At 44.3% G+C, this 24,627-nt stretch overlaps 1 protein-coding gene across 3 annotated transcripts in view; it reads left to right on the top strand.

Moving 5' to 3' along the window:
* Positions 1–24,627, top strand: part of MOGAT3 (monoacylglycerol O-acyltransferase 3) — a 64,026-nt gene that overhangs the window by 28,021 nt on the left and 11,378 nt on the right. For all 3 annotated transcript variants that reach the window (XM_073622857.1, XM_073622856.1, XM_073622858.1), the window contains 5 exons: positions 5,093–5,188; positions 9,247–9,354; positions 9,461–9,531; positions 11,724–11,928; positions 21,214–21,388. In XM_073622857.1, coding sequence (XP_073478958.1) covers positions 5,116–5,188; positions 9,247–9,354; positions 9,461–9,531; positions 11,724–11,928; positions 21,214–21,388 — 632 coding nt within the window. In that variant the 5' untranslated portion in view covers positions 5,093–5,115. The remainder of the gene's footprint in view (positions 1–5,092; positions 5,189–9,246; positions 9,355–9,460; positions 9,532–11,723; positions 11,929–21,213; positions 21,389–24,627) is intronic.

Below are 24,627 nucleotides of genomic sequence, written 5' to 3'. Positions count from 1 at the left end.
GCGAAAATCCTCTGCCCTCAATATTTCGGCAGACCCTGTCGTAGTCCAGAGTCTTAAGCCTTCCTTCCCCTTTCACTGGGCTTCCACGGCAATTAAATACTTGGACACTAACATTACTCTTGACCCAGCTAAACTGTACGAATCTAATTTTGAGCCACTTCTCTCCAGACTGAGGGAAGATCTGTTACACTGGCATGCTTTAACCCTGACTTGGTTTGGCCGCTGCAATTCTCTCGAAATGACAGTACTACCGCGGATACTCTATTTCTTGCAAGCTCTCCCCTTACGGCTCCTGCCCCACTCCTTTCGCACAATTGGCTCACTGTTCCGGAAATTTGTATGGGCACATCAGAAACCACGTCAGACGTTACAAAGACTGTCGCTACCGAAGGGTTCCTGGGGCTTTGCTCTTCCAGACATCCGGACATATGATAGGGCGGTCCATCTCAACAGGAACATAGACTGGCATTGTCATGGGGAGGCCAAGCTTTGGGTTTCCATGGAGTTGGAAGACTCTCAGGGCACCGCTTTGAGTTGGTCATGGATATCCCTCCCCATTCCCAGAGAGATGTGTGGGTATCCTACCCTGGGTAGTACATTGCAGGTAGCTCGGGAATCATTTCGGAACTCCACCACCACTAGGTGTGTGCATTACGCTTTGCTGGAGAGATGCTGGCCCCCCTACAAAGGCTCTGTGGTTTGCTAAAGTTAACATCATATGGGACATGGAGGAACTCACAACCACGTTACGTAATATGGTAGAGGTGTGTACGGAAACCTGGAGGCCATGGAATTATTTCGAGTTTACTGACACCTATCTTCCTGAGAGGTCAACCGCTCAGTGAAGATTCCCTTGCTCTGCTCTACCCTGGGAGTGGGATGACTGGCTACTTCTCCACCCTTCCCCTCCCTTTTCCCTCTCCCTCTCCTTCCCCTCCCCTCCTCCTCCTCTCTTACCCCTAGTGTCCCCCCCTACTCCTCTCTCTTTTTGAAAACGGTATTACCTTGCCCATTCAAGGTTTTCTACTTGACGGCACGCATGACCTTGCAGTGTGTCCCCTTTTCTGATCCTTTTTCTGATTCATTGTCAATGTTTTGATGTGTGCTCCCCTGTTACAGGGATGAGCAGTAGTCAGTATGCTACATGATGTAGGATTACCCTAATGTTCTTTTTCACTGGGATCGCTATTGGACTGTTTTTCTCTGTTAGCTACTTATATGTTGAAGTTTATATTGACAATGTATTAGGCTATCTTTCTATATTGTTGGTGTTTATGTATGACTATGACTTTTGTACATAATAAAGGAATTAAAAAAAAAGTGGCACTCTATTGTACATATGTGTATATAGTATAGCATTCCAGTAAACGTTAACAGAATATAAACATATTGAGTGCTGTCTTATTACTCAAAGGTGTTGCAAGGATGCCTTAACCCAGAGTGTCAGAGTGTCAGGTAGGTTGGAATGTTCACAAGGTCATGGCGATGCAGATGAGCAGGTGAATCCAAGCAGTCCCCGAGGGGGCCGTGCTACAAATATAAAAAAGCTAAACAAATACTTTTACGCATCATCCACACACATAGGACACCCAACATTAGACGTGATTTATTCTTACAATGCACACTGGTAATGATTAGTATTCCAGCGTTTCCCTTTCTCCTCATTTTCTCTTCTTCCCTTTGCTAATGTGACACCAGTGCTGATAGAAAGGGGCAAACAAGGAAGCCCTTAGGGCATCTGACATCCACCTTATCAAACTATGGCATCATTGGTTGTTAGGACATCTGCAGCTCACCTGCATTGTGCCAACGGTTGTAATGCTGCACCCTTGTAGCCTTGTGTAACAAAAAAGCAGGCTTGATCAACCCACTGGCCTGTTGACATTTTTGGGGCAATTGGGGAACGATAGCGGGCGGCCATCGAGTCCACCGGACCCGCTGATTGGCCCCCCCGCTGGCCAATTGGCGCGCGCACGTGCCCACAGAACCTCAACGCGATGTACACCTATGACGATTAGCGCAGCCGAGCCAGTATAACTGCGGCGGCTGGTCGGCAAAAGGTTAATGATCTTATAATTTTTTTTTTATTAAATTGTTTCCTACTGTGTTTTTCTGCTTCCTTGTAATGTCTTTCATGAGCTGCTGAACTTATTCTTTTCCCTCCTTACTTCTGTTTGGAACAGGCAGTGCACTTTTGTAAGCAGGTGTAACTTGGCCTCCATTCAGTAGGTGGTGCTGTGCCGCTATTCCAATAGAGTGGGCTCTTTAGAGGGGAATTGTTCCCTGAGGGATCCCATAGTTGTTACAGAGGTTGCAGCTGTTTGACTTCTGGTGTGTGTCCTCTGGCAGCCATCTTGGTGTGTAGTTAGGGTGCCCATCCCATTTGAGTGCACCTGGAGTGTGTGGACAGGTGAGGGACAGAGACCTTATGTGTCAGGTAGAGTTATTAATGCAGGGAGAGGTTCTTGATCGAGCAGGGTCAGTGCACTTGTTTTATACAAGCTTTCTGGTACCTGGTCCAGCAATTGGGAAACCTCTTTAGCAGTGTCGATTTCTTATACTGCAGTCCACCACACCTCTAGGAGAAGCCGTCCTCTGGTACTCCAGGCCAAGCTTGGAGCACTGCCTCACTGCAATACTGTGTCATTGTTGATTATATTGTTGCAACACTATGCCATTGCCAAGTAATATACTGCTGCAAAACTGTGCCTTTCCTAAGTATTATATTGAAACTGTATGAACATTCTACAGCTTGTTACTTGAAAAACAGTGCCTATAGCTACTATCCGCAAATACCTCTGTTAACCCTATTACAATATACAAGCTATTATACAACATACCGGACTGTGTGTGCGATCTCTCTCAGATTGGGTACCACAGCCCCAAGCCCTGCCCACACATTAGTTGTGGTCATGTCCACTGCTCTATGCACACTACACATTCCATAGTCCCTATGTATTGCGTAGCACCCTCAGTGTTAGCTCAGTGTAGGTAAATTTAGTTGGGATCCTCTATCGGCAGAGGAGTAGGGGTTAGTTGGTTTAGACCAGAGGTCTCAAACTGGCGGCCCTCCAGCTGTTGCCAAACTACAAGTCCCATGAGGCATTGCAAGGCTGACAGTTACAAACTTGACTCCCACAGACAGAGGCATGATGGGACTTGTAGTTTCACAACAGCTGGAGGGCCACCAGTTTGAGACCCCTGGTTTAGACTGTACAGGGCTTCACAGCTGTGGGTCTGTAATCTCCTCCTGGTTTCTAGAACTCACTGTGTAGCTCTAGAACTTAGTGGGTGGAGGAACAGAGTAGGCACGTGCAATTTGTTTCGGTCCAAATCTAAATTCAAGCAAATTTCTTGTTATTATAAGATTTAGATGTATCTCCCTCCCCAAAGCACCTTGTCTCCATGATGGGGACAAGGGCCTCTTCCCCACAACCCTGGCCCAGGGGTTGTGGGGTATAGGCCCTCGTCCCCATCAACATGGGGACAAGGTGCTTTGGCGGGGAGCCCCCTGCCTCAAAGCACCCCCCCCATGTTGCGGGCATGTGGTCTGGTATAGTTCAGGATTGGGGGGGACAGTCTCTTATTCCCCCCTTTCATGGCCTGCTGGACTGCATGCTCAGATATGTATTTTGGGGGGGAACCCACGCCATTCTTAAAAAACATTTTGGCGTTGGGTCACCTGAAAACCCATACCAGACTTGAAGGGTCGTAAAGGATGTGGCGGCCAGCTTCCCATCCTGTTTCTTAATAACCATCTATTCTTCACACAGCATTCAAATCGGTTGATCATCTTTCTATTGATCAGAATTGGAATTGTTCCAAAAATGCTTAATTCGTTAGAAAATGAAAATAGATAAAAAAAAGAAATGAAACTATACTTAATGAAACTAAACGAATTCCGGAACCAATTAACGAAACAAAATTAGCAACATACTGAATCTATCCGAAACAAACTTAAAGGAATATTTCTGTTCTGCGCATGTCTAGAACAGAGGCTGCAGCTGAATTTTTATGGAGTTACAATCTTTGAGGAGTCAAAGCTCAGTGGGTGGGGGGAACAACCCATAAATATTCAGAAGCGTAGCAGTCGAAGGAAGAAAGTCCAGGGTCCAGTCATCTGGAGGTGACCCCTGTGCTGGGGGGGGTGACCCTGGGGAGGCTAGGAAAAAGGCCAGGGGAAGGAGAGAGCAAGATGAAGAGATAAGGAACAGCTGGAAGCCTCATACCCTTTATCAGCTCCAGCTAGGCTTAGCTATAGCCATCCTGACAGCAAGACCTGGCCTGTGTGCCCATACAGCAGCCTCTTGGATTCCAGGAACTACTAAAAGGGACTGAGTGAGTAACTTCCATTTCAATTTACCCCAAGCCTGTATGGAGAGGACATTAAGGCTGCCATACTATACAAGTCTAGGACCAGGGGACAGCTTAGAGCCAGCCCAAAGCAGCCAGAAGCAACCCCATAAAATCTAGTTTGGGACAGCAGGAGCCAGGTGCTTTGGCATTCTTACAAGTGTACACTCCATACATCCATAACTGGAAAGTGCTCCTATATAGTGGCTTTAAAATGTACTTCATACTGAGTGCAATTTTATACCCTCTTTATGACAATAAACTTGCTAAGTCACTATACGCGTATTACCTTATTTGGTTGTCACATGCCTCACACAAAGTCCCAACCCCCTTTCTGTGTTCATTTATCAACACAAGGGTTGTCCCAGAAAACTTCGGAAATTGCGGTTTCCATGGCTGTCTTCATCCAACCTAGGCTCAATTTTTTATCGTGGAGCTTCTTGAGAATTACTGTAGTGGAGAAACTCTCCCTAGCTCAATGGATTTTTGGATGAGTTATTATGACACATGCGTTTTCTCTAGACTCTGCCACTTTAGTTGGCTGGTGTAAAGATCTGATCTGCCATTACATGAATGGGCTAAGCATAGGAATTGGCATTACTATCTTCTAAACTGACTTTTGTTTTGTACAAAGTTGTGAGCTGTATATTGGGATAAGACATACTTCCATATGTGACTATATATTGTGTTCTGACTGAGTTTTATGATGGCATGTTAAATTTGTTTCTTTCATGGCCAGGTGACATACAGATAAGGTTCGGTATGGAGGACTCTGTAAGGAAACATATCCTGGCCATCAGTGTGTTTCAATGGGTGTTGACTTTTCTCCTAATGGGTAAGTGAACCTTCAATGTTATGTCCAGTGTGCCATTTGTGAATTAAAGTTGAGGACACACATCATCTGAACTTAGATCACTCTCACAATCAGTGGGAGTTTTGAGGGCCGCACACCTATCCTGTGACCCCAGGATATGACCTGCAGCACTCAGTAACCTCTCTGATTGTGGTTGTCTGAGATTCAAACAAATCCCTCTGCAAACACAAACCGACTTTCTCCCCTAGGTCTTACAATTCAGCAGGACTAACACCTCCTCTTGCAGGAGTCCAATCCACTTTGATTCCTCCTTGGGTCAGACCTGAGAGGCAGTCATCAAAGGAATTTTACTGACTTCTGGCAGCCCTTCTCCATGCGAATATTTAAAAACTTTCCAGAGCACTGAAAACCCCTGGAGGTTCCCAGTCCATATTCCATGAGGACAAGAGACGCTTGCCCTAACCAATGACAACACAAAGCTCCTAGTTCACTCCCTGGTCATCTCTCGTCTCGACTACTGCAACTCCTTTCTCATTAGCTTACCCTTTAATAGGTTATCCCCCCTTCTGTCCATCATGAATGCTGCTGCCAGACTCAACCACCTTACCAACCATTCAGTGTCTGCTACCTCTCTCTACCACCCAACAAATGAAATTCAAAATACTAACAACTTACAAAGACATGCACAACTCGGCTCAAAGCTACATCATTAACCTTGTCTCAAAATACCAACCAAATTGCTCTCTTTGTAACTCCCAAGACCTCCTGCTCTCTTATCACCTCCTCCCATACTCACCTTCAGGACATCTCTAGAGCATCTCCCATTCTCTGGAACTCCCTACCCTTATCTGTCAGACTATCTCCTACTCTGTCCACTTTTAGATGATCCCTGAAAACCCTTATCTTCAGAGAGGCCTACCCTGTCCCCACCTAACAATTGTACTTTTATTTTCTCCATCAGCTCACCCCCCACAGTTATTACCTTTTGTTTCTCTTTACCCTCCCTTTTAGATTGTAAGCTCTAATGAGCAGGGCCCTCTGATTCTTATTCTATTAAATTGTATTGTAATTGTACTGTCTGCCCTTATGTTGTAAAGTGCAGTGTAAACTGTTGGCACTATATAAATCCTGTATAATAATAATAATAATCATTGCTCAAATGGCAGACCTAGTTATCTCACACGATACAGAGAAAAGTGTTACTCCTCTGAATGCCACCAAAGAATGACCTTCACACATCAACAACCACAAGAGGAACCCTTTCTCCTGATTGTGGAGAACTTTGCCTAAATTAGAAGGTAAAGTAGGGTCAAATCTCTTAAAGGCCTGGTAACACCTCTTACATATAGAATTAACCAAGCTGTACTGATCAAAAGTTGGATGGGTTTCTGCAGCGCTGCTTTTAAAATAAAGAAGGACTTACATTTTTTGTAATTTAACCTCCTAATTTTTTCCTGCCCACGGGTAAGCTGTGAAATCTAATTAGAGTCATGATGACTCATAAGGCCCCAAAAGAAGCAGTACAATTGTTACTGATCTATAGAGGAAATAAATTATGAGTACTTATGTTTTTAGAACAGTCCTCATGTTAGTGGGCTAGATGTTTGGGAAGATGTGCTGAGGACAGAGTTCCTAGGTCATTGGATGGTCAGAGAATCAACTTAGATGACTTTGACTGTGAGCTATAAGAAACGTGTGGATGAGTCACTAGCTATCAGATTGCAGAGCCCTGAAATGTTAGAATTCACGTACTAGTGTAGCGCAGACCCCTGTCAGGTCCCGCTGTTTTGCCCCAGGTGTACAGGCAGTCAGGCACACAACAACTTGAACAGCCCAACAACTCAATGATCAGGCAGGGAATGTTTTTTTGTACTTTATTGCTTGTTGAACTTGGTTGGGGTGCAGGGTGGGCTTTAGAACACTCCCAATCTACTGCACAAAGTTACCAGAGGATACTCTTTGCCTTGTCTACGCTCTTCTGAGCAATCCCCCTCTTGGCAGATACTAGGAAAACAAGCAACACTAGGACTCCAAGCAAGGTCAAGTCCCAGTTCAGCAACACTGGAGCAGTTGCTTAAGTGGTTATAGCATCAAACAGTCACTTGGACCTTACATCCAGGCCTCCACCCACAACGTCTCTGGATACTTGGATACCTCCATCCAATATTGGCCAGACACTACTCCTGTCAACTCCAGGACAGATTCTGAGCAAACGCCCTTGATTTGGCTCCAACTGCATCCAGATAATAGGTCCCCCAGCTCCCACTAAGCTGGGGCTTCGATGAACTCCTGCAAACTTCAGCTAAACTGCCCAGAAGGACAGCAGCCCTTCTTGCTGGGATCTTCTCCTTCTGGACAAGAACCCTGCTGCTCCAGACCGAAAACTTTTTATGCCCTCCTCAGCCACCTACTGAGCATTTACCACCAGGGATTGGCTGAGACCACATAAATATTCAGGCCAGGGCATCTGCCTCTTTCAGCATACTACGTTCTAGAATCCACTGGAAGGCAGGGAGAAGTATTCAAGCCTGCAGTCAGTGAGACCCAGAACAGCCAAAAATAATCACACACCTCTCCAATGTTTACAGAGAAGCCAAACATGTAGTTTACATATTGGGCTTCTTTTTAGTTAACAACACCAAATCTTCCTCAGAGCTACTGTATATACATATTCATTGAGTATTTTGTGTCTTCTTCCTCCAGCCCATACTGTTCCTCACCCACAGCATCTTCTTTGCTGAAGGTCCTCTTATAGGTTAGTGGCAGTAAATGTCATACAGAAGGCAGCATAGGGTTGACCAGTAACAAGTAATGTCCATAACTTGGTGTAGTCACTCTCATCAGTCACATTCTTTATCCTAATGGCGCTGCTGCAAGGCATACTAGTGTAGCACCAGTGGCGGCTGGTGCTCAAAATTTTTTTTGGGGGGGGGGGTGCAAACAAACTGAAAAATTCTGAAAAAAAAACAACAATTGCAGCCTCCCTGTGCCCATCAAACGCTGCCACTGTGCCCATCAAACGCTGCCACTGTGCCCATCAAACGCTGCCCCTGTGCCCATCAAACGCTCCTACTGTGCCCATCAAACGCTCCCACTGTGCCCATCAAACGCTGCCCCTGTGCCCATCAAACGCTGCCCCTGTGCCCATCAAATGCTCCCACTGTGCCCATCAAGTGCTCCCACTGTTCCCATCAAATGTTTCCATCGAATGCTCCCACTGTGCCCATCGAATGCTGCCACTGTGCCCCCCGCCCGCCGTCTGCCCGGCACTTACCCTGTCTTGGTGGGGCAGTGTGTGATGGTGGTGGGCGGCAAGTGGTGTCCTCCATGCTCCTCCATGCTCCTCCATGTCCTTAATGTCTTCTCCCATCCTCTCCTCCCGTCTATTAGAGCCGATGGCGCTAATCAGGTGCTTTAAAAACACCCCCCACTGCTGTAATTCAGGCGCCCGGTGCCGAAAAGGGGCTGAGTGCTTGAATAGGGGATGGTAGCGGTGGCCATGAATAGATTCATGCAATGTATGAATCTATCTATTGGTGATAGAGGGGGTGGCTGGAGAGAGGGGGCGGTGCCCGCGTGCCCTTATGGACGCATTGCCACTGTGTAGCACCCTCCTAGAATAGGTAGTAAGAGAGGCTCAGAAAAATCTATTTTTTTATTACAGGTATAGAACGCCCAAGGTCCCACAATGAAGCTTTGCATACATGGTTACATTTTCATTCAAACATTCATACTGAAATTCTGAAAAATTGTTATTTCTTGACATCAAGTCCACTCATTTTGTTCAAAAGCCCTTGCCATTTCATCCAGACCTGCTACTTTAATGAATTAAACAGAATTTATTATATTCACAGACAAAAAAACATATTCATAGTTAGAATTTCGTTTATAAAAAAAAAAAAATACCTTCACAACGGTCAAAACCGATTTGACCCCGCTAACCATTAGAAAATTGAACAAAAGTTCAGAAAATGGAAATTTTTAAACAAGTTCTACTGGTGTATGACCAGTTTTATAATAAAAGAAAACTCATTTTTTTTACAGTGCAGTTCATTTTCTGCTTTTCTGTCTCCACCCAGGAACATTTTTCACCTTGCTGCTCATCTATCTCCTCTTCACCTCATTTTGGCTTATTTCAGTGGTTTATTTCTCCTGGCTGTTAATTGACTGGGACACTCCATCTCGAGGTAAAAGTCTTTAACATATTTTTTTGATGCTCTGATACATACTCATATGATATTCTCATGTTATTTAGGACACAGGACTCACTGGGTCTTAATTGTCTCCTGGCAGGTGGTCGCAGAGTGCAGTGGGTAAGGAATTGGACAGTGTGGAAGCATTTTAGAGACTATTTCCCAATAAAGGTATTTATTTTATAACATTTGTATGTTTAAACAACTAATTTTGCTAAAATTCCCTATGTATGTTTTAGGTGATCTTTTCATTTTGGTTCTTTAGTTTTGATTCTTAGACTTTGCCATTTTTGACTTATTGGGGCATTGAAGAAAGGTCTGTGCCACAATCCACGTGGGTATGTAGTGCTCACCCCCAAAAGAGCCCAATGAATGGTCCCAAAGTTCTTTCTCAAACTACAGTATTCACAGCCAGGCACATAGTCTCAGTCACTCTTCTGGCTCAATGAATAGTCTAGGGTATCATTTTTTATGCTTTATTAAACTTGAACTTGGATGGGTTCAGAGTAACTGTGGGATACTCATGTAGGGCAAAGTAGTAACCTAAGGACACTCAGCAGCAAATAATGGGCTGAACTACACAGGGACACTGTAAGGAATGTCCACCTTTCAACACAGGCTGGCACTGATGTATGAGGGATAGAAGTAGCACACAGTCACTGGGATCTCGCACACTGTCTGTACTCGCAAATGTCTCTGGATAGTTGGATGCCTCCTAGTATCAGCCAGACATGTCTCCTGTGAGCTCTTCAGACCAGATCCCTAGGTAAATCCCTCAGTCAGCTCCAGCAAAACTTCAGGAGATTAGGCCCCGCAGCTAATACAACTGAGACCTTGATGAGCAAATGAAGTACAGCTGGACCACCCAAAAGGGCAGAAGCCCTTAGGGCTGGGAACTTCTGGGAAAGAACCCCTCTACTCTAGGCCTCAAACTATTTATGCACTGACTGGGCACCCTCCCCCAGGGAATGGCCAGGACCACATAAATATTCAGCCTGTAGATTTGACTCTTCCAGCCGACTAATTTCCATAACTCTCCAGAAAACAGGGGGGAGCAGTCAAACCCATAACTAGTGAAACTCAGAGTGGACCAAAACAATCAAATGCTCCACTGATTACAGAGGAGTTAAAGAGCCACATTTACCTAACCTAGCTAGCACCCAACTAGGAGGGTGCTACAGGTAAATCTGGCCTTTGGTTTCTCTTACATCAATTATTTATATATTGCTGTGTTATTGTACCTAGTATTACATATATAGGTTTATGGCCTGCTTTGGGTTCAGAAGGTGGAAGCAAGTTCTATGTGAATTATCTTGTTTCAGTTAAATATACTGTACAAAAACCATGGTTATGAAAACTTCTGTTAATATTGAAACATAGCAGAAGTAGACAGTTTATGCCTCTTTGAAACAATTTTTAACACAGGGCCCAGAAATCAAGAAATGTGACAAAGACTGGCACTTAGAAAAGCAAGGATGAAAGATCTATAAAAGATCTTCTGAAGGTACTGATGTGCCTACAAGAACAGAGATCAGAATTGTCCAGGCTAATGTATTTTCTATCACTGTATGAATGAGAAGACTGAAAAATAAAGAAACAAGGCTGGAAAAGTGTGGATGCTTCTGCATTTTGGTGTTGGTGAAGTATTCTATAGATCCTTCAACAAACCAAGCTCAATGTTTCACTAGAAGCCCAAATGACTAAAGTCTTGACTGAAGTCATATTATGGACACATTATGAGAAGAACTGATTACAACAAAATTGGAAAAAAACATTATTCTGCTTGGAAAAGAAGATGACCATCAATAGGATGGCTGCATGCAATTCACAGAAAGTAGGAACATACCATTGTGAAGACTCAAGACCCAAACAGAAGACAAACAATTCTGGAGAAAAACTATCCATCAACTTGATGTCATGTCAAGAAGAAACCTATCCATCCAAACCTAACAAGATAAAAGCAAATGCAGCAATAAAGAGATTTTCCATGTAGTCCTTTTTTCTGCTGCTATATGTCCTCAGTCTGATGACCAGTGTCATTCATTCCAATTTCTCTGAGCCCGGGCCATTCTACACCATTCCCAGTCCGTTACTGGAAAAAGAAAGAAGAGGCAGCACAGTGGTGAGCCTGTCTGCAGTCTCTGACCATCTCCTATATCATGCCGAGGCTTTGACTATATCCTGTTGTGTGTCTGCTCTCTCTGACACTTAATATTAACTATATTGTATGTGCGGCCCTTTGGTGAAGTTGAGGGCCACAATTGAGTCCCCCCATTTCAATAAAGGTGCCCACCACTGTATTGGACAGTGTACATCATGTTTAATATTATTATTGTTTATTGGTATCTTCTGAATCTTGACAGCTGGTGCAGGCTTCTCCACTCAGCCCCGACAGGAATTACGTCCTTGGCTGTCACCCCCATGGCATTTTCTCTACTTCCTCATTTTGCAACTTTGGTACTGATGCCACCGGCTTCTCCGAGCTGTATCCAGGGGTCCGTCCTTATCTGGCAGTCCTCGCGGGCTTATTCAGACTTCCCATTTATCGTGATTACGTCATGTCAGCCGGTACGGTTTTTGATTAAATTAAATAATAACTTTGTATTATTTGCTGCTTTTATTTGATAAGTGCATGCAGTCAATTCACCTGAGCTATGTGATAAAACCATAAGGCCACTTTCACAAAAGATATATAAAAATTAAAAAAAAAAAAATGGAATTAATTTCATACAGTGATCAGGATACATTTTTGATTATAATGATCCTGTAATAAGGCACTGGTCATTTTGGTCTTCATTTTGTCATTAAATCATTCACTTTTTCATTAACCACTTCCGGACCAGCCGCCGCAGTTTTACTGCGGCAGGTTGGCTCGGCTGGGCAAATTGACGTTACCTTATGTCACTTTTCCTTTTGGCCACTAGAGGCACGCCCGCAGCGTGGGCCCGGAGCCGATGCGAGTGCCCAGCGGGCGCGATGACCACTGGTCACCCGCGATCGCTTGTGACAGAGCGAGAACCGGGATCTGTGTGTGTAAACACACAAATCCCGGTTCTTTCAGGGAAGGGAGTAGAGACAGATCATGTGTTCATACTAAGTATGAACACCGATCTCTCTCTCTCTCTCTCCTCGTAGACAGTCCCATCCCCCCTACAGGTAAAACGCCGCCATTACTAGTAAAAAAAAAAAGAATAAAAATGCCATAAATCTATCCCCTATTTTGTAGACGCAATAACTTTTGCGCAAAGAGGTAGAAAGAAATCCTGGATATTCGAGCTACAAATAAGCATCCAAATGATGTGAAACGCGTTAGCAGTCTACCATCCTGTACGTCTCTGCAATTGACTGTATTGTTGGATTTTATTGAAATAAAGATGTCCTTATCCCAGAGTGCGGCTATCCAGGATTTCTTTCTACCTCACTGCAAACCAGCAAAGCCAGCACCTGGAACCAGTTCATACTAGGGCCGTGTCATTCCAGAGCAAGAGTGTTTGTGAGCTGCATCTCCTTTTTTCCTGTCTACTTAATTGAACTTTTGCGCAAACCAATCACTAATTATTAATATTTATTATAGCAAAAAGTAAAAGAAATTGTGTTTTTTTCAAAATTGTCGCTCTTCTTTTGTTTAAAGTGCAAAAAATAAAAACCGCAGACGTGATCAAATATCACCAAAAGAAACCTCTATTTGTGGGAAAAAAAGACGTCAATTTTGTTTGGGTACAGCATCGCACGACCGCGCAATTGTCAGTTAAAGCGTTGCAGTGACGTATCGCAAAAAATTGCCGGGACATTGAGCAGCCAAATCTTCCGGGGCTGAAGTGGTTAAATTGACCCCAGTAGGAAGATTGGCCCTCGTTTCCTGAACCCCTGACAGTATTGGATGGAGTCTTAAGACTTTACTAAAAAAATGTTTGTTTGTGTGTGTTCTGTGCTGATAACAGAGACACAGACAGCAAAAAAAGAAAAAAAAAAAGCTTTAATCTTACCTTGATCTAAGTTCAATAACTTAAAAAATAAAAATAAAACATTAAATTAAAAAAAAGCTCTGTCAGACCCAGAGACCCTGATCTCTAAAATACCCCAATTTCAAAAAGGAACGCTTACAAAAAAATAAATATGCTCTTGCAAACTAGTGCAAAAATAGCATAATTACACCTTTAACCACTTGAGCCCCGGACCATTATGCTGCCTAAGGACCAGAGGTCTTTTTCCAATTTGGCACTGCGTCGCTTTAACTGCTAATTGCGCGGTCATGCAATGCTGTACCCAAACGAAATTTGCGTCCTTTTCTTCCCACAAATAGAGCTTTCTTTTGATGGTATTTGATCACCTCTGCGGTTTTTATTTTTTGTGCTATAAACAGAAAAAGACCAAAAATTTTGAAAAAAAATGATATTTTCTACTTTTTGTTATAAAAAAAATCCAATAAACTAAATTTTAGTCATACATTTAGGCCAAAATGTATTCGGCCACATGTCTTTGGTAAAAAAAATGTCAATAAGCGTATATTTATTGGTTTACGCAAAAGTTATAGCGTCTACAAACTAGGGTACATTTTCTGTAATTTACACAGCTTTTAGTTTATGACTGCCTATGTCATTTCTTGAGGTGCTAAAATGGCAGGGCAGTACAAAACCCCCCCAAGTGACCCCATTTTGGAAAGTAGACACCCCAAGGAAATTGCTGAGAGGCATGTTGAACCCATTGAATATTTATTTTTTTTGTCCCAAGTGATTGAATAATGACAAAAAAAAAAAAAAATATTTACAAAAAGTTGTCACTAAATGATATATTGCTCACACAGGCCATGGGCCTATGTGGAATTGCACCCCAAAATACATTCAGCTGCTTCTCCTGAGTATGGGGATACCACATGTGTGGGACTTTTTGGTAGCCTAGCCGCGTACGGGGCCCCGAAAACCAATCACCACCTTCAGGATTTCTAAGGGTGTAAATTTTTGATTTTACTCCTCACTACCTATCACAGTTTCGGAGGCCATGGAATGCCCAGGTGGCACAAAACCCCCCAAAATGACCCCATTTTGGAAAGTAGACACCCCAAGCTATTTGCTGAGAGGCATATTGAGTCCATGGAATATTTTATATTTTGACACAAGTTGTGGGAAAGTGACACTTTTTTTTTTTTTTTTTTTGCATAAAGTTGTCACTAAATGATATATTGCTCACACATGCCATGGGCATATGTGGAATTGCACCCCAAAATACATTTAGCTGCTTCTCCTGAGTATGGGGATACCACATGTGTGGGACTTTTTGGGAGCCTAGCCGCGTACGGGGCCCCAAAATCCAATCACCGCCTTCAGGATTTCTAAGGGTGAAAATTTTTGATTTCACTCTTCACTGCCTATCACAGTTTCGGAGGCCATGGAATGCCCAGGTGGCACAAAACCCCCCCAAATGACCCCATTTTGGAAAGTAGACACCCCAAGCTATTTGCTGAGAGGCATGGTGAGTATTTTGCAGCTCTCATTTGTTTTTGAAAATGAAGAAAGACAAGAAAAAACATTTTTTTTTTTCTTTTTTCAATTTTCAAAACTTTATGACAAAAAGTGAGGTCTGCAAAATACTCACTATACCTCTCAGCAAATAGCTTGGGGTGTCTACTTTCCAAAATGGGGTCATTTGGGGGGGGTTTGTGCCACCTGGGCTTTCCATGGCCTCCGAAACTGTGATAGGCAGTGAAGAGTGAAATCAAAAATTCACGCCCTTAGAAAGCCTGAAGGCGGTGCTTGGTTTTCGGGGTCCCGTACGTGGCTAGGCTCCCAAAAAGTCTCACACATGTGGTATCCCCGTACTCAGGAGAAGCAGCAGAATGTATTTTGGGGTGTAATTTCACATATTCCCATGGCATGTTTGAGCAATATATCATTTAGTGACAACTTTGTGCAAAAAAAAAAAAAAAAATGTGTCTCTTTCCCGCAACTTGTGTCGCAATATAAAATATTCCATGGACTCGACATGCCTCTCAGCAAATAGCTTGGGGTGTCTACTTTCCAAAATGGGGTCATTTGGGGGGGTTTTGAACTGTCTTGGCATTTTATGCACAACATTTAGAAGCTTATGTCACACATCACCCACTCTTCTAACCACTTGAAGACAAAGCCCTTTCTGACACTTATTGTTTACATGAAAAAGTTATTTTTTTTTTGCAAAAAAATTACTTTGAACCCCCAAACATTATATATTTTTTTAAAGCAAATGCCCTACAGATTAAAATGGTGGGTGTTTCATTTTTTTTTTTCACACAGTATTTGCGCAGCGATTTTTCAAATGCATTTTTTGGGGAAAAAACACACTTTTTTAAATTTTAATGCACTAAAACACACTATATTGCCCAAATGTTTGATGAAATAAAAAAGATGATCTTAGGCCGAGTACATGGATACCAAACATGACATGCTTTAAAATTGCGCACAAATGTGCAGTGGCAACAAAATAAATACATTTTTAAAAGCCTTTAAAAGCCTTTACAGGTTACCACTTTAGATCTACAGAGGAGGTCTACTGCAAAAATTACTGCCCTCGATCTGACCTTCGCGGTGATACCTCACATGCATGGTGCAATTGCTGTTTACGTTTGACGACAGACCGCCGATTGCGTTCGTCTTAGCGCGAGAGCAGGGGGCGACAGGGGTGCTTTTTTTTTTTTTTTTTTTTTTCTTTATTATTTTTCTGCTTTTTTTATCTTATTTTTAAACTGTTCCTTTCATATTTTTTTTTTTAATCATTTTTATTGTTATCTCGGGGAATGTAAATATCCCCTATGATAGCAATAGGTAGTGACAGGTACTCTTTTTTGAAAAAATTGGGGTCTATTAGACCCTAGATCTCTTCTCTGCCCTCAAAGCATCTGACCACACCAAGATCGGTGTGATAAAATGCTTCCCCAATTTCCCAATGGCGCTATTTACATCCGGCGAAATCTAAGTCATAAAATGCTCGTAGCTTCCGGTTTCTTAGGCCATAGAGATGTTTGGAGCCACTCTGGTCTCTGATCAGCTCTATGGTCAGCTGGCTGAATCACCGGCTGCATTCTCAGGTTCCCTGTTGAGACAGGAGAGCCAGAGAAAAACACGGAAGACGGTGGGGGGGGGGGGGGCATTCCCTCCCACGGCTTGTAAAAGCAGTCTAGAGGCTAATTAGCCGCTAGGATTGCTTTTACATGAAAGCCGACCGCTGGCTGAAAAGAATGATACCAAGATGATACCTAAATCTGCAGGCATCATTCTGGTATAACCACTCAAAGTCGTGAATGGCGTACCTGAAGACAAAAAAATGGTTAACAATAAAGCACAGTAAACGGTAAAGTATAAAAAATTGCATACCTGAAAAAGCAAACATGATAAAACATAATAACAATAAAACATTACAGAATAGAATACAGTAAAAAAGAGCAGAACAATAGAGAGAGAATAGAGAGAGAGAGAACAATAAAACGACAACTATTTTTTTTTTATTTTATATATATATTTTTTTTTTGACACTTTTTTTGTAACTAACTTTTGTAACTGTAACCGGTTCCAGGTTCGGGTCTCACAAAATGCGATGGCATCTTGGGAGACCCTGTGAAAGTGTGCCTAGCTGTGCAATGCTGTACCCTACGCTAATACTCAATAGTGCATGGTAGCGTTCAAAACATTCACCAATGCAAAGACCAGGATTGTCAGGACAGGAGGGACAATAATAGCGGGTGTCACGCCTATATCCGCGCTTCCTGCAGACACAACATCTTTTTTGGGGGTTCGTTGGGTAGGGGTACTCGGGAGGACATAAAGAAAATGCCTCTCATGCAGCCGACTGCATTTGATTGGGGATGTGAATGGGGGAAGTACGGGCGCTGCAGAAGCGGTGTGTTCCCAATTAGGATTGGCGAATGCAGCAGGAAGGGCACTATGGGCACGACGGGCCTGTGTTTGTCTTTTTGGTGGCAGCGGGACACTACTTGTGCTTGCCACCTCACCAGCTTGAACTGCACTTATGGGACTCGCCACGTCACCAAGTGTTACTGCAGTGCTGGTTTGACTACGACCGGGGTGTACTAGGCCGCTGGTGCTTGCCAGTTCACCAAAACGCTACCAAAAAAACTGTTAGCGATCGCAGGGATCAGGCCTGACTCTGCAAACGCTGCAGTTATGCGTTTAGTGTTTTGTATGTGTCAGTGATCGATCGATACTGCACTTGGGTGGGCTGGGCTGGGCCGGGCGGAGGGGCAAAACGCAGGTGCTAGCAGGTATCTGGGCTGATCCCGCTAACACTGCGTTTTTGGGAACCCTAAACTGCTGGGGACGCTAGTATAGATCTGATCGGATCAGATATTGATCCGTTCAGATACTATACCACTAAGGGAGGCGTATGCTGCGTGCGTGGGTGTTAGCGGTACTGGCGCTAACCTGACGCTGCCTGGGGCTGGTGCTTGCCAGTTCACCAAAACGCTACCAAAAAAACTGTTAGCGATCGCAGGGATCAGGCCTGACTCTGCGAACGCTGCAGTTATGCGTTTAGTGTTTTGTAAGGGACAGTGATCGATCGATACTGCACTTGGGTGGGCCGGGCCGGGCGGAGGGGCAAAACGCAGGTGCTAGCAGGTATCTGGGCTGATCCCGCTAACACTGCGTTTTTGGGAACCCTAAACTGCTGGGGACGCTAGTATAGATCTGATCGGATCAGATATTGATCTGATCAGATACTATACCACTAAGGGAGGTGTACGGTGCGTGCGTGGGTGTTAGCGCTACTGGCGCTAACCTGACGCTGCCTGGTGCTTGCTTGCCAGTTCACCAAAATGCTACCAAAAAAACTGTTAGCGATCGCAGGGATCAGGCCTGACTCTGCGAACGCTGCAGTTATGCGTTTAGTGTTTTGTAAGTGACAGTGATCGATCGATACTGCACTTGGGTGGGCCGGGCGGAGGGGCAAAACGCAGGTGCTAGTGGGTATCTGGGCTGATCCCGCTAACACTGCGTTTTTGGGAACCCTAAACTGCTGGGGACGCTAGTATAGATCTGATCGGATCAGATATTGATCCGTTCAGATACTATACCACTAAGGGAGGCGTATGCTGCGTGCGTGGGTGTTAGCGGTACTGGCGCTAATCTGACGCTGCCTGGGGCGACGCATATCACCGCCGGGCGATCAGGGGGCTAAACCTTTATTCGGTAATAAACGGCGGGTGCCCTGACACTATAAAAAATAAACGAACTAACCAGCGTCAACCGTAACGTTTATACGGTGATCAGTGGTGAAAGGGTTAACTAGGGGGCAATCAAGGGGTTAAAACATTTATTAGATAGTATATGGGGGTCCCTGACACTATAAAACGCTGACGGCGAACCTAAATATTTACCTCACTAACTAGCGTCACCAGTGACACTAATACAGCGATCAGAAAAATGATCGCTTAGCAACACTGGTGACAGGGGGTGATCAAGGGGTTAAAACTTTATTAGGGGGGGTTAGGGGAGTACCCTAGACCTAAAGGGGGGTAATACTAACTGTCCCAACACTGTAACTGTCACAAACTGACACCAATACAGTAATCAGAAAAAAAAAAAAAAAAAACCTGCTGGTGTCAGTTTGTGACAGGGGGGGGGGTGATTGGGGAGGGGTCGGGGGGTGATCGGGGGGGGGATCGGGGTGTTTTGTGTGCCTGGCATGTTCTACTGTGTGTGTAGTGGGTTGTGCACTTACATTGATGTCTTCTCCCCTCGGCGCTGGAACGGAATACCGAGCCGAGGGGAGATGACATCATTTCCTTTGCTGCTGTTTAGCATACAGCAGCAAAGGAATGTTCCCATTGGCCGGCGGCGGGGGGCCACGAACGGATGGCCTCCCCCTCATCTCGGATCGCCGGGGAACAGAACGGGACCGCCTCGGGCACCGGGGGGGGGTCCGATCGGACCCCCCACCCGCGGAAGGCAAATCACGTACATGTACGTGATTTTGCCTGCCCGTGCCGCTTTGCCGACGTAAATCGGCGTTAGGCGGTCCTTAAGTGGTTAATAAATTAGACAGAATATAAGCATTTAAGCCACACTTAAAGGTTTACATGCCTATCCCGGGCACATCTGGCTACAAGGCTGTCTGAGGGCCTATCCAGAAGCAAGAGAGCAGTGCACGGTTGGGATTGCGGCTTGCAGTCCAACCAGAAGCAACGGTTCTGCCGTCTGGAGAATCTGTCATGGTCGGAGATAGAAGCTGTCGCCACTAAGGGACCAACCACCTTATTACCAGGGACCACAGTGAGTAGCTGAAGCAAGTACCAGAGTGGTATTCTCACCAATTGGGGACGGTGAGGAATCGGGAAACTTCAGCGGGTATCAAGTCAGGGACCCAGCCAGTGGAGGTGACGCTTGCAGAGCAGCCTTGTGTGTCAAACCAGGGATCGAGCGGGCCAGTGGGGTGAAGCTTGAGAAGTATCTGGAGTGCCAAGCTAAGGACCCAGCAGAAAAGCAGGGGTGAATGGAGGAGCTCAAGGTATTGAGTGGCAGTGAATCATCTAGTCTAGTGGGAGACTGGGAGCTCAGTGGGCTGAAGAACTATAAGAAGTGATTGTAGTGGAAGTGAATTAACTGTTACACTTTGTGTTAGGAACTGTTAAAGACTGTTGCCATAGGAGACAGCATTCCTGCACATGCAGATGTGGCGTCTTGCTGGATGCCTTTCCCTGCATGGCTGTCCTCCTGTAGAAGTCTCAGCGTCTGCCAATTAAAGTTGCAACTGCTTAAGGGTGGCTCTAACCCTCCCTCTTAAAGTTCTGTTTAAGAGAATTAAAATCTCTTTGCATTCAGGAAGTGTCTGGCGCCCTTGAATCTACCTTGCATTATACCCACTATACCTTGCAACCCACCAAATACAGAAGGATGTCAGCTATCTCTGGCCCCGGAGGTTCTCTTTAGACTGAAGGAGGCTTGGGACCTTGCTACACTTATAATAAAGCTTACCTGTAGGTAAAATAAATATCTCCTAAAATTACACCGTTTAGGAGGTATTCTAATGAGCAGCAGCTGGTGACTTCACTGGTGCATGCGCTCTGAAGGAACGGTATACTAGCAAATTATGATATTGCCTTGCAAGGGGAAACTTTTTTCTTTTTTTTCATAGACTTTACTACCCCTTTAAAACAATGGACTGAATTTAGGTCTATTAAAAAAAAAAAAATGCCTGAATGCCTAAAAACATGGTATTTTTTATTTGACCATGCACAAGAGCCCTAAATGTTTTTAGTCCGATTATTTTAATAGAGGTATATTATTTCTGCACCAGTTAGCAGGTATATACTTATTTTGTGTAGGATTTTCTTTATTAATTTGGTACTCACCTCTTCTTCCATGTTGTTTTTTTCCCTATGTATCTGTAATGCTGTGTTTTCTTCTTTTGGGAGATAAGTCCTGCTTTAAGTTGTTCCTTTTATGTTTTATTTGGGGTATTTTAGAGGATGCCCAACGCTTTACACATGAACGCCCTATCTACATAAACTATTGTCTGCATTTAGGACCATGAATTGCTGCGATTCTGCCCGCGATTCCATAATTATTTCTTAATGGCACCCCCAATGTGGGGTGATTTTGCGGCGATTGTTGAGCGACAAAACGTGCTACAATTGCGGCACAAAATCGAAACGGCAAACGCTCTTAGCTCTGTGCCAAGATTTGGTACATGAGATTCTCTGGTGCCGCTCCAAAAACGCTCCTAAAAAACAAAAAGAAAGCTAGAAAAAACGAGCTGCAGCAGCAGTCTCTGCAGATCGCTCAGGTGTGAATGGAGCCTTAGGCTTTAATCTAGTAAAGTATTTTTCTTATGTTCTATTGACTTTTCCTCTACCTTCTTTCCTAGGATGTGCTCCTGTAAATAAGGACAGCCTGAAATACATCCTCACCAGCTGCGGCACTGGCAATGCACTATTTATTGTGGTGGGAGGAGCAGCGGAGTCCCTGCAAAGTAGTCCAGGACAACATGTCATCACACTGGGGGGCAGGAAGGGATTTGTCCGACTGGCCTTGGAGAATGGGTAGGTTACATCACCAAATGATGCTCCTCTGGGGCAAGCAGGACCCAAAAGAAACAAGGGGACATGGACCTGTTCTGACCGGTGGCAGTAATGATCTGGTATCGTGGTATAACTACCAACATGTAGCATTTCCCTGTGTTAATTGCTTCTGCCTGCTTCTGTTGAGATGCTTTCGGTAGTTAGTGTGGTAGGTAATAATAAGGCCTTGCTCACACTGACAGAGAGGGGCAATAAAAAGAGACCGTGTTGATCCACATTTTTTCTACCACGACCTTCTAGCTACAAATTAACATGGCCAGGAGCTTTGCTAGTATACACTGCTGTGGTCGTGCCATGGTGTGATAAAATCTTTACAAGTTACAACTGATACCATATGTGACCTATTCAAGTGAATAAAAATTTGCCACCATTGCATGATCCACAGTGTGAATTTTCAATGGTTAAAGCAAGGTCAGAAGGTGACAAATTGCCTCCAAGCCACTCTGAAAAGTTTTTCAGGGGGGCGGTAAACTCTACTGCACATGTAAACGAGGGCTAACTGAGTTACGAAGATCTACGTACCCTAGCCAATCACCCAAAGTTTTGGTTCAGTGGTAGAGCAGTGGAAAGTTGATGAATGTTTGTGCACACCTTCTAGAGCGTTTTTTTGTCTCCTAGACCTTGCCAAAACTTGGGGCTTGTGCTAGAGGCTCAGGGAATTTCAGCTGCCCTGCTGGAGGGCATATCCAGAGGGATCCTGGGCTGCACAATAGTAGACATAATGGGGCATCTGTACTGGAATCTTCAGTGCTGAAGAGGTGCAACTGCCGCTGGAACCTACATGAAATGTTTACTTCTCATAAATCAAGGTTCCTATGGCTGCTCTCAAAGTGTCAAGAGCTAAATTGATATGAGAAAGTGAAATATCTATTGCAGCTAAAGAAAGACTGTGCTGCTACTACAGGGACATATGTAGATCTGATCTGGCTGTTATAAAAAGACAAAATACTGCCAAGAGGCTGATATTAGAGGGTCAGCTACTAAAAGAACACCTAAGGCATTTTGTTCTTTTTGGGTAACCTGTACCCCAAACCTCTCTCCTAGATTTGAGCTCAGCAACAAATTTTAAAAAAGACTAAAGTGACTGGTGCCCAACTGTTTTTCACTAAAAACTATACACCAAGGATCCAACCCTGAAAGGTAAATGTTGACCTGCCACACCACCACCTTTAGAGGAAGAGCACTACAAACATTTACTGATAGGTTACATATTGTGATCTGCTACTCACTGCATAATAGAAAGCTCAAAATGGTAATTTAACTCTCACCTCTTCTAGTAACAGCTGTGTAAGGATAGATTAAAACCTAACTATTGAGGTATGGTGCATTAAAGCACATACATTTTTATTTAAATAGGTTTACAGTATGTGTGCTGCTGCATTAGGCAGCCCATTAAAAATAAATGAACTGGCATGCATCTAAGTGGCCCAGAAATTAAACCTGCACATTTGTTTGACAGCACGCCATACTGCAACGCTCCTCTGTTGACAAGGTGCATTTGGGTGTCATTCAGCAGGGCCCAGACAGAAAGGACAGCTGACCTGGCCGTGCAGTAGCCAGGCGTGCCCCCTCACAGCACACTTCCGGTAATTGGTTGCCAAACAGTGGGCCACGGCTTGATGCTTCACACTGTGCATGTGCAACTTCCCTTAAACTGCTAGAAAGCAAGCCATTGGCCATGCATATGCAGTGTTCACTCCATGCTAACCATGGGCAGCTACGGCAAGGGGGCAGAGAATGGGTGCAGGCTGGCACATCCATTCAATGTCATGCATTAGCAGTGGGGGAGGGGGGCACAGTTCCACATCCTTGCCCTGGGCGCTGGATGAACCTGTCCTGGTACTGCCATTTAGAATCCACTGCAATCCACAGGAATGTGCATGCTCCGCACGTAATGTGAAAAGCGCTTAAGAGGGGATTTCCCTGTAGTGCTATCCCCAATTGAGTCGCTTGCCACTTGCCCCTCTGACACACTTGATTGAATGAAAGTTACTGTAAACACTTAAAAGAACACAAGTATAAATACTTTTAACTTGACTGTGAGTTAGTACCAGGAAATAGGCAAAAGACTGTTTAGCAGTAAATTAACTTAATGTTTTGATATGGGTTAGAGTAAAGGGTGGTTTGAGCATAAATTAACACACAGAAGGTAGGTTCAGACACAGTCCGCTAGACGGTATAATCATTATGCCAAGGTAACGTAGAATAGAGTCCTCTACCATTAGACTGGGATTAACTAATGAATCAGCAAAGTCAGCAATAAACAGTGTATATAAGCATTAACTGCAATGTGAACAATAATACTATAACTAGTTTGGGTGCACTGTAGGAAAAGGGCAAGGATATAGGCAATGTCCCCTGAGGGGTACCTCTTAGCATAAGCAATAGGTGAAGGTCTCTGTGTAGCAGCTGTAAAGGGACAGTCTTTAAACCTAACTCTTCAGCTGGTTATCCGGGGCCCAGTTGTACTGTTGGTGCACATTAGAATATTCTCGGTCAAGCCTGCAGGCCACAATAAGGCTACTAAATGATTATATGATCAGTTCCTAAGGGGCTCGGTCTCCCTAGCAGCAGATAGTAAATACCCACAGCAGCAGCTCACCAGTCCCAGTGCTATTGCAGCTCACCATCTGGTCTACTCTCTGCTCTGCACCTAGGTGACTCTGGCTGTTGGCACATCTGGACTCAGCACTCCAGATCCTGCTCAGGCTGCCATTATGCAGCAGTGATGGTGCACACTGGACAGCGATGTGCACTCTCCGGGCTCCCTCATAGCAAGGTGAAGCTGTGTCCTCTATAGCCTGAGAAAATGCAGCTCTTTCACGTCGTCCTGACAATCTCCCTCTGAGAAATGCAGTTCAATGGTCAATAGAAGTCCACAGTATGGTTCCCTTCCTGAAAGTCATTTTCATGTTCCACTGCGGCCAACATACAAGTCTATGGAGCTCCTTGACTTCCCATCTCCTTGTTGGCAGAAGGCAGACAGTGAGATTAATCAGCACATCAATTCAGAGACAGTGTAAAGAGCCCCTCCAAACTGTCATAACATTTTCATCATAGCCAAGTACTGGGCTACATCCCCTTATTTTGGAGAGATTTTCTCTCATTTGCTGTTATGTTTCTGGAGCAGGAAGTAAACGGAATCTCCTCAATGTGGCAACAATAGCAAAAAAAAAAAAAACTTGATAGGGTTTCCAAAC

The sequence above is a fragment of the Aquarana catesbeiana genome, linkage group LG03 (genome assembly GCF_042186555.1).
Source record: "Aquarana catesbeiana isolate 2022-GZ linkage group LG03, ASM4218655v1, whole genome shotgun sequence".
In the NCBI taxonomy this organism is placed as follows: Eukaryota; Metazoa; Chordata; class Amphibia; order Anura; family Ranidae; genus Aquarana; species Aquarana catesbeiana.
This window is presented reverse-complemented; position numbering and strand designations above follow the sequence as displayed.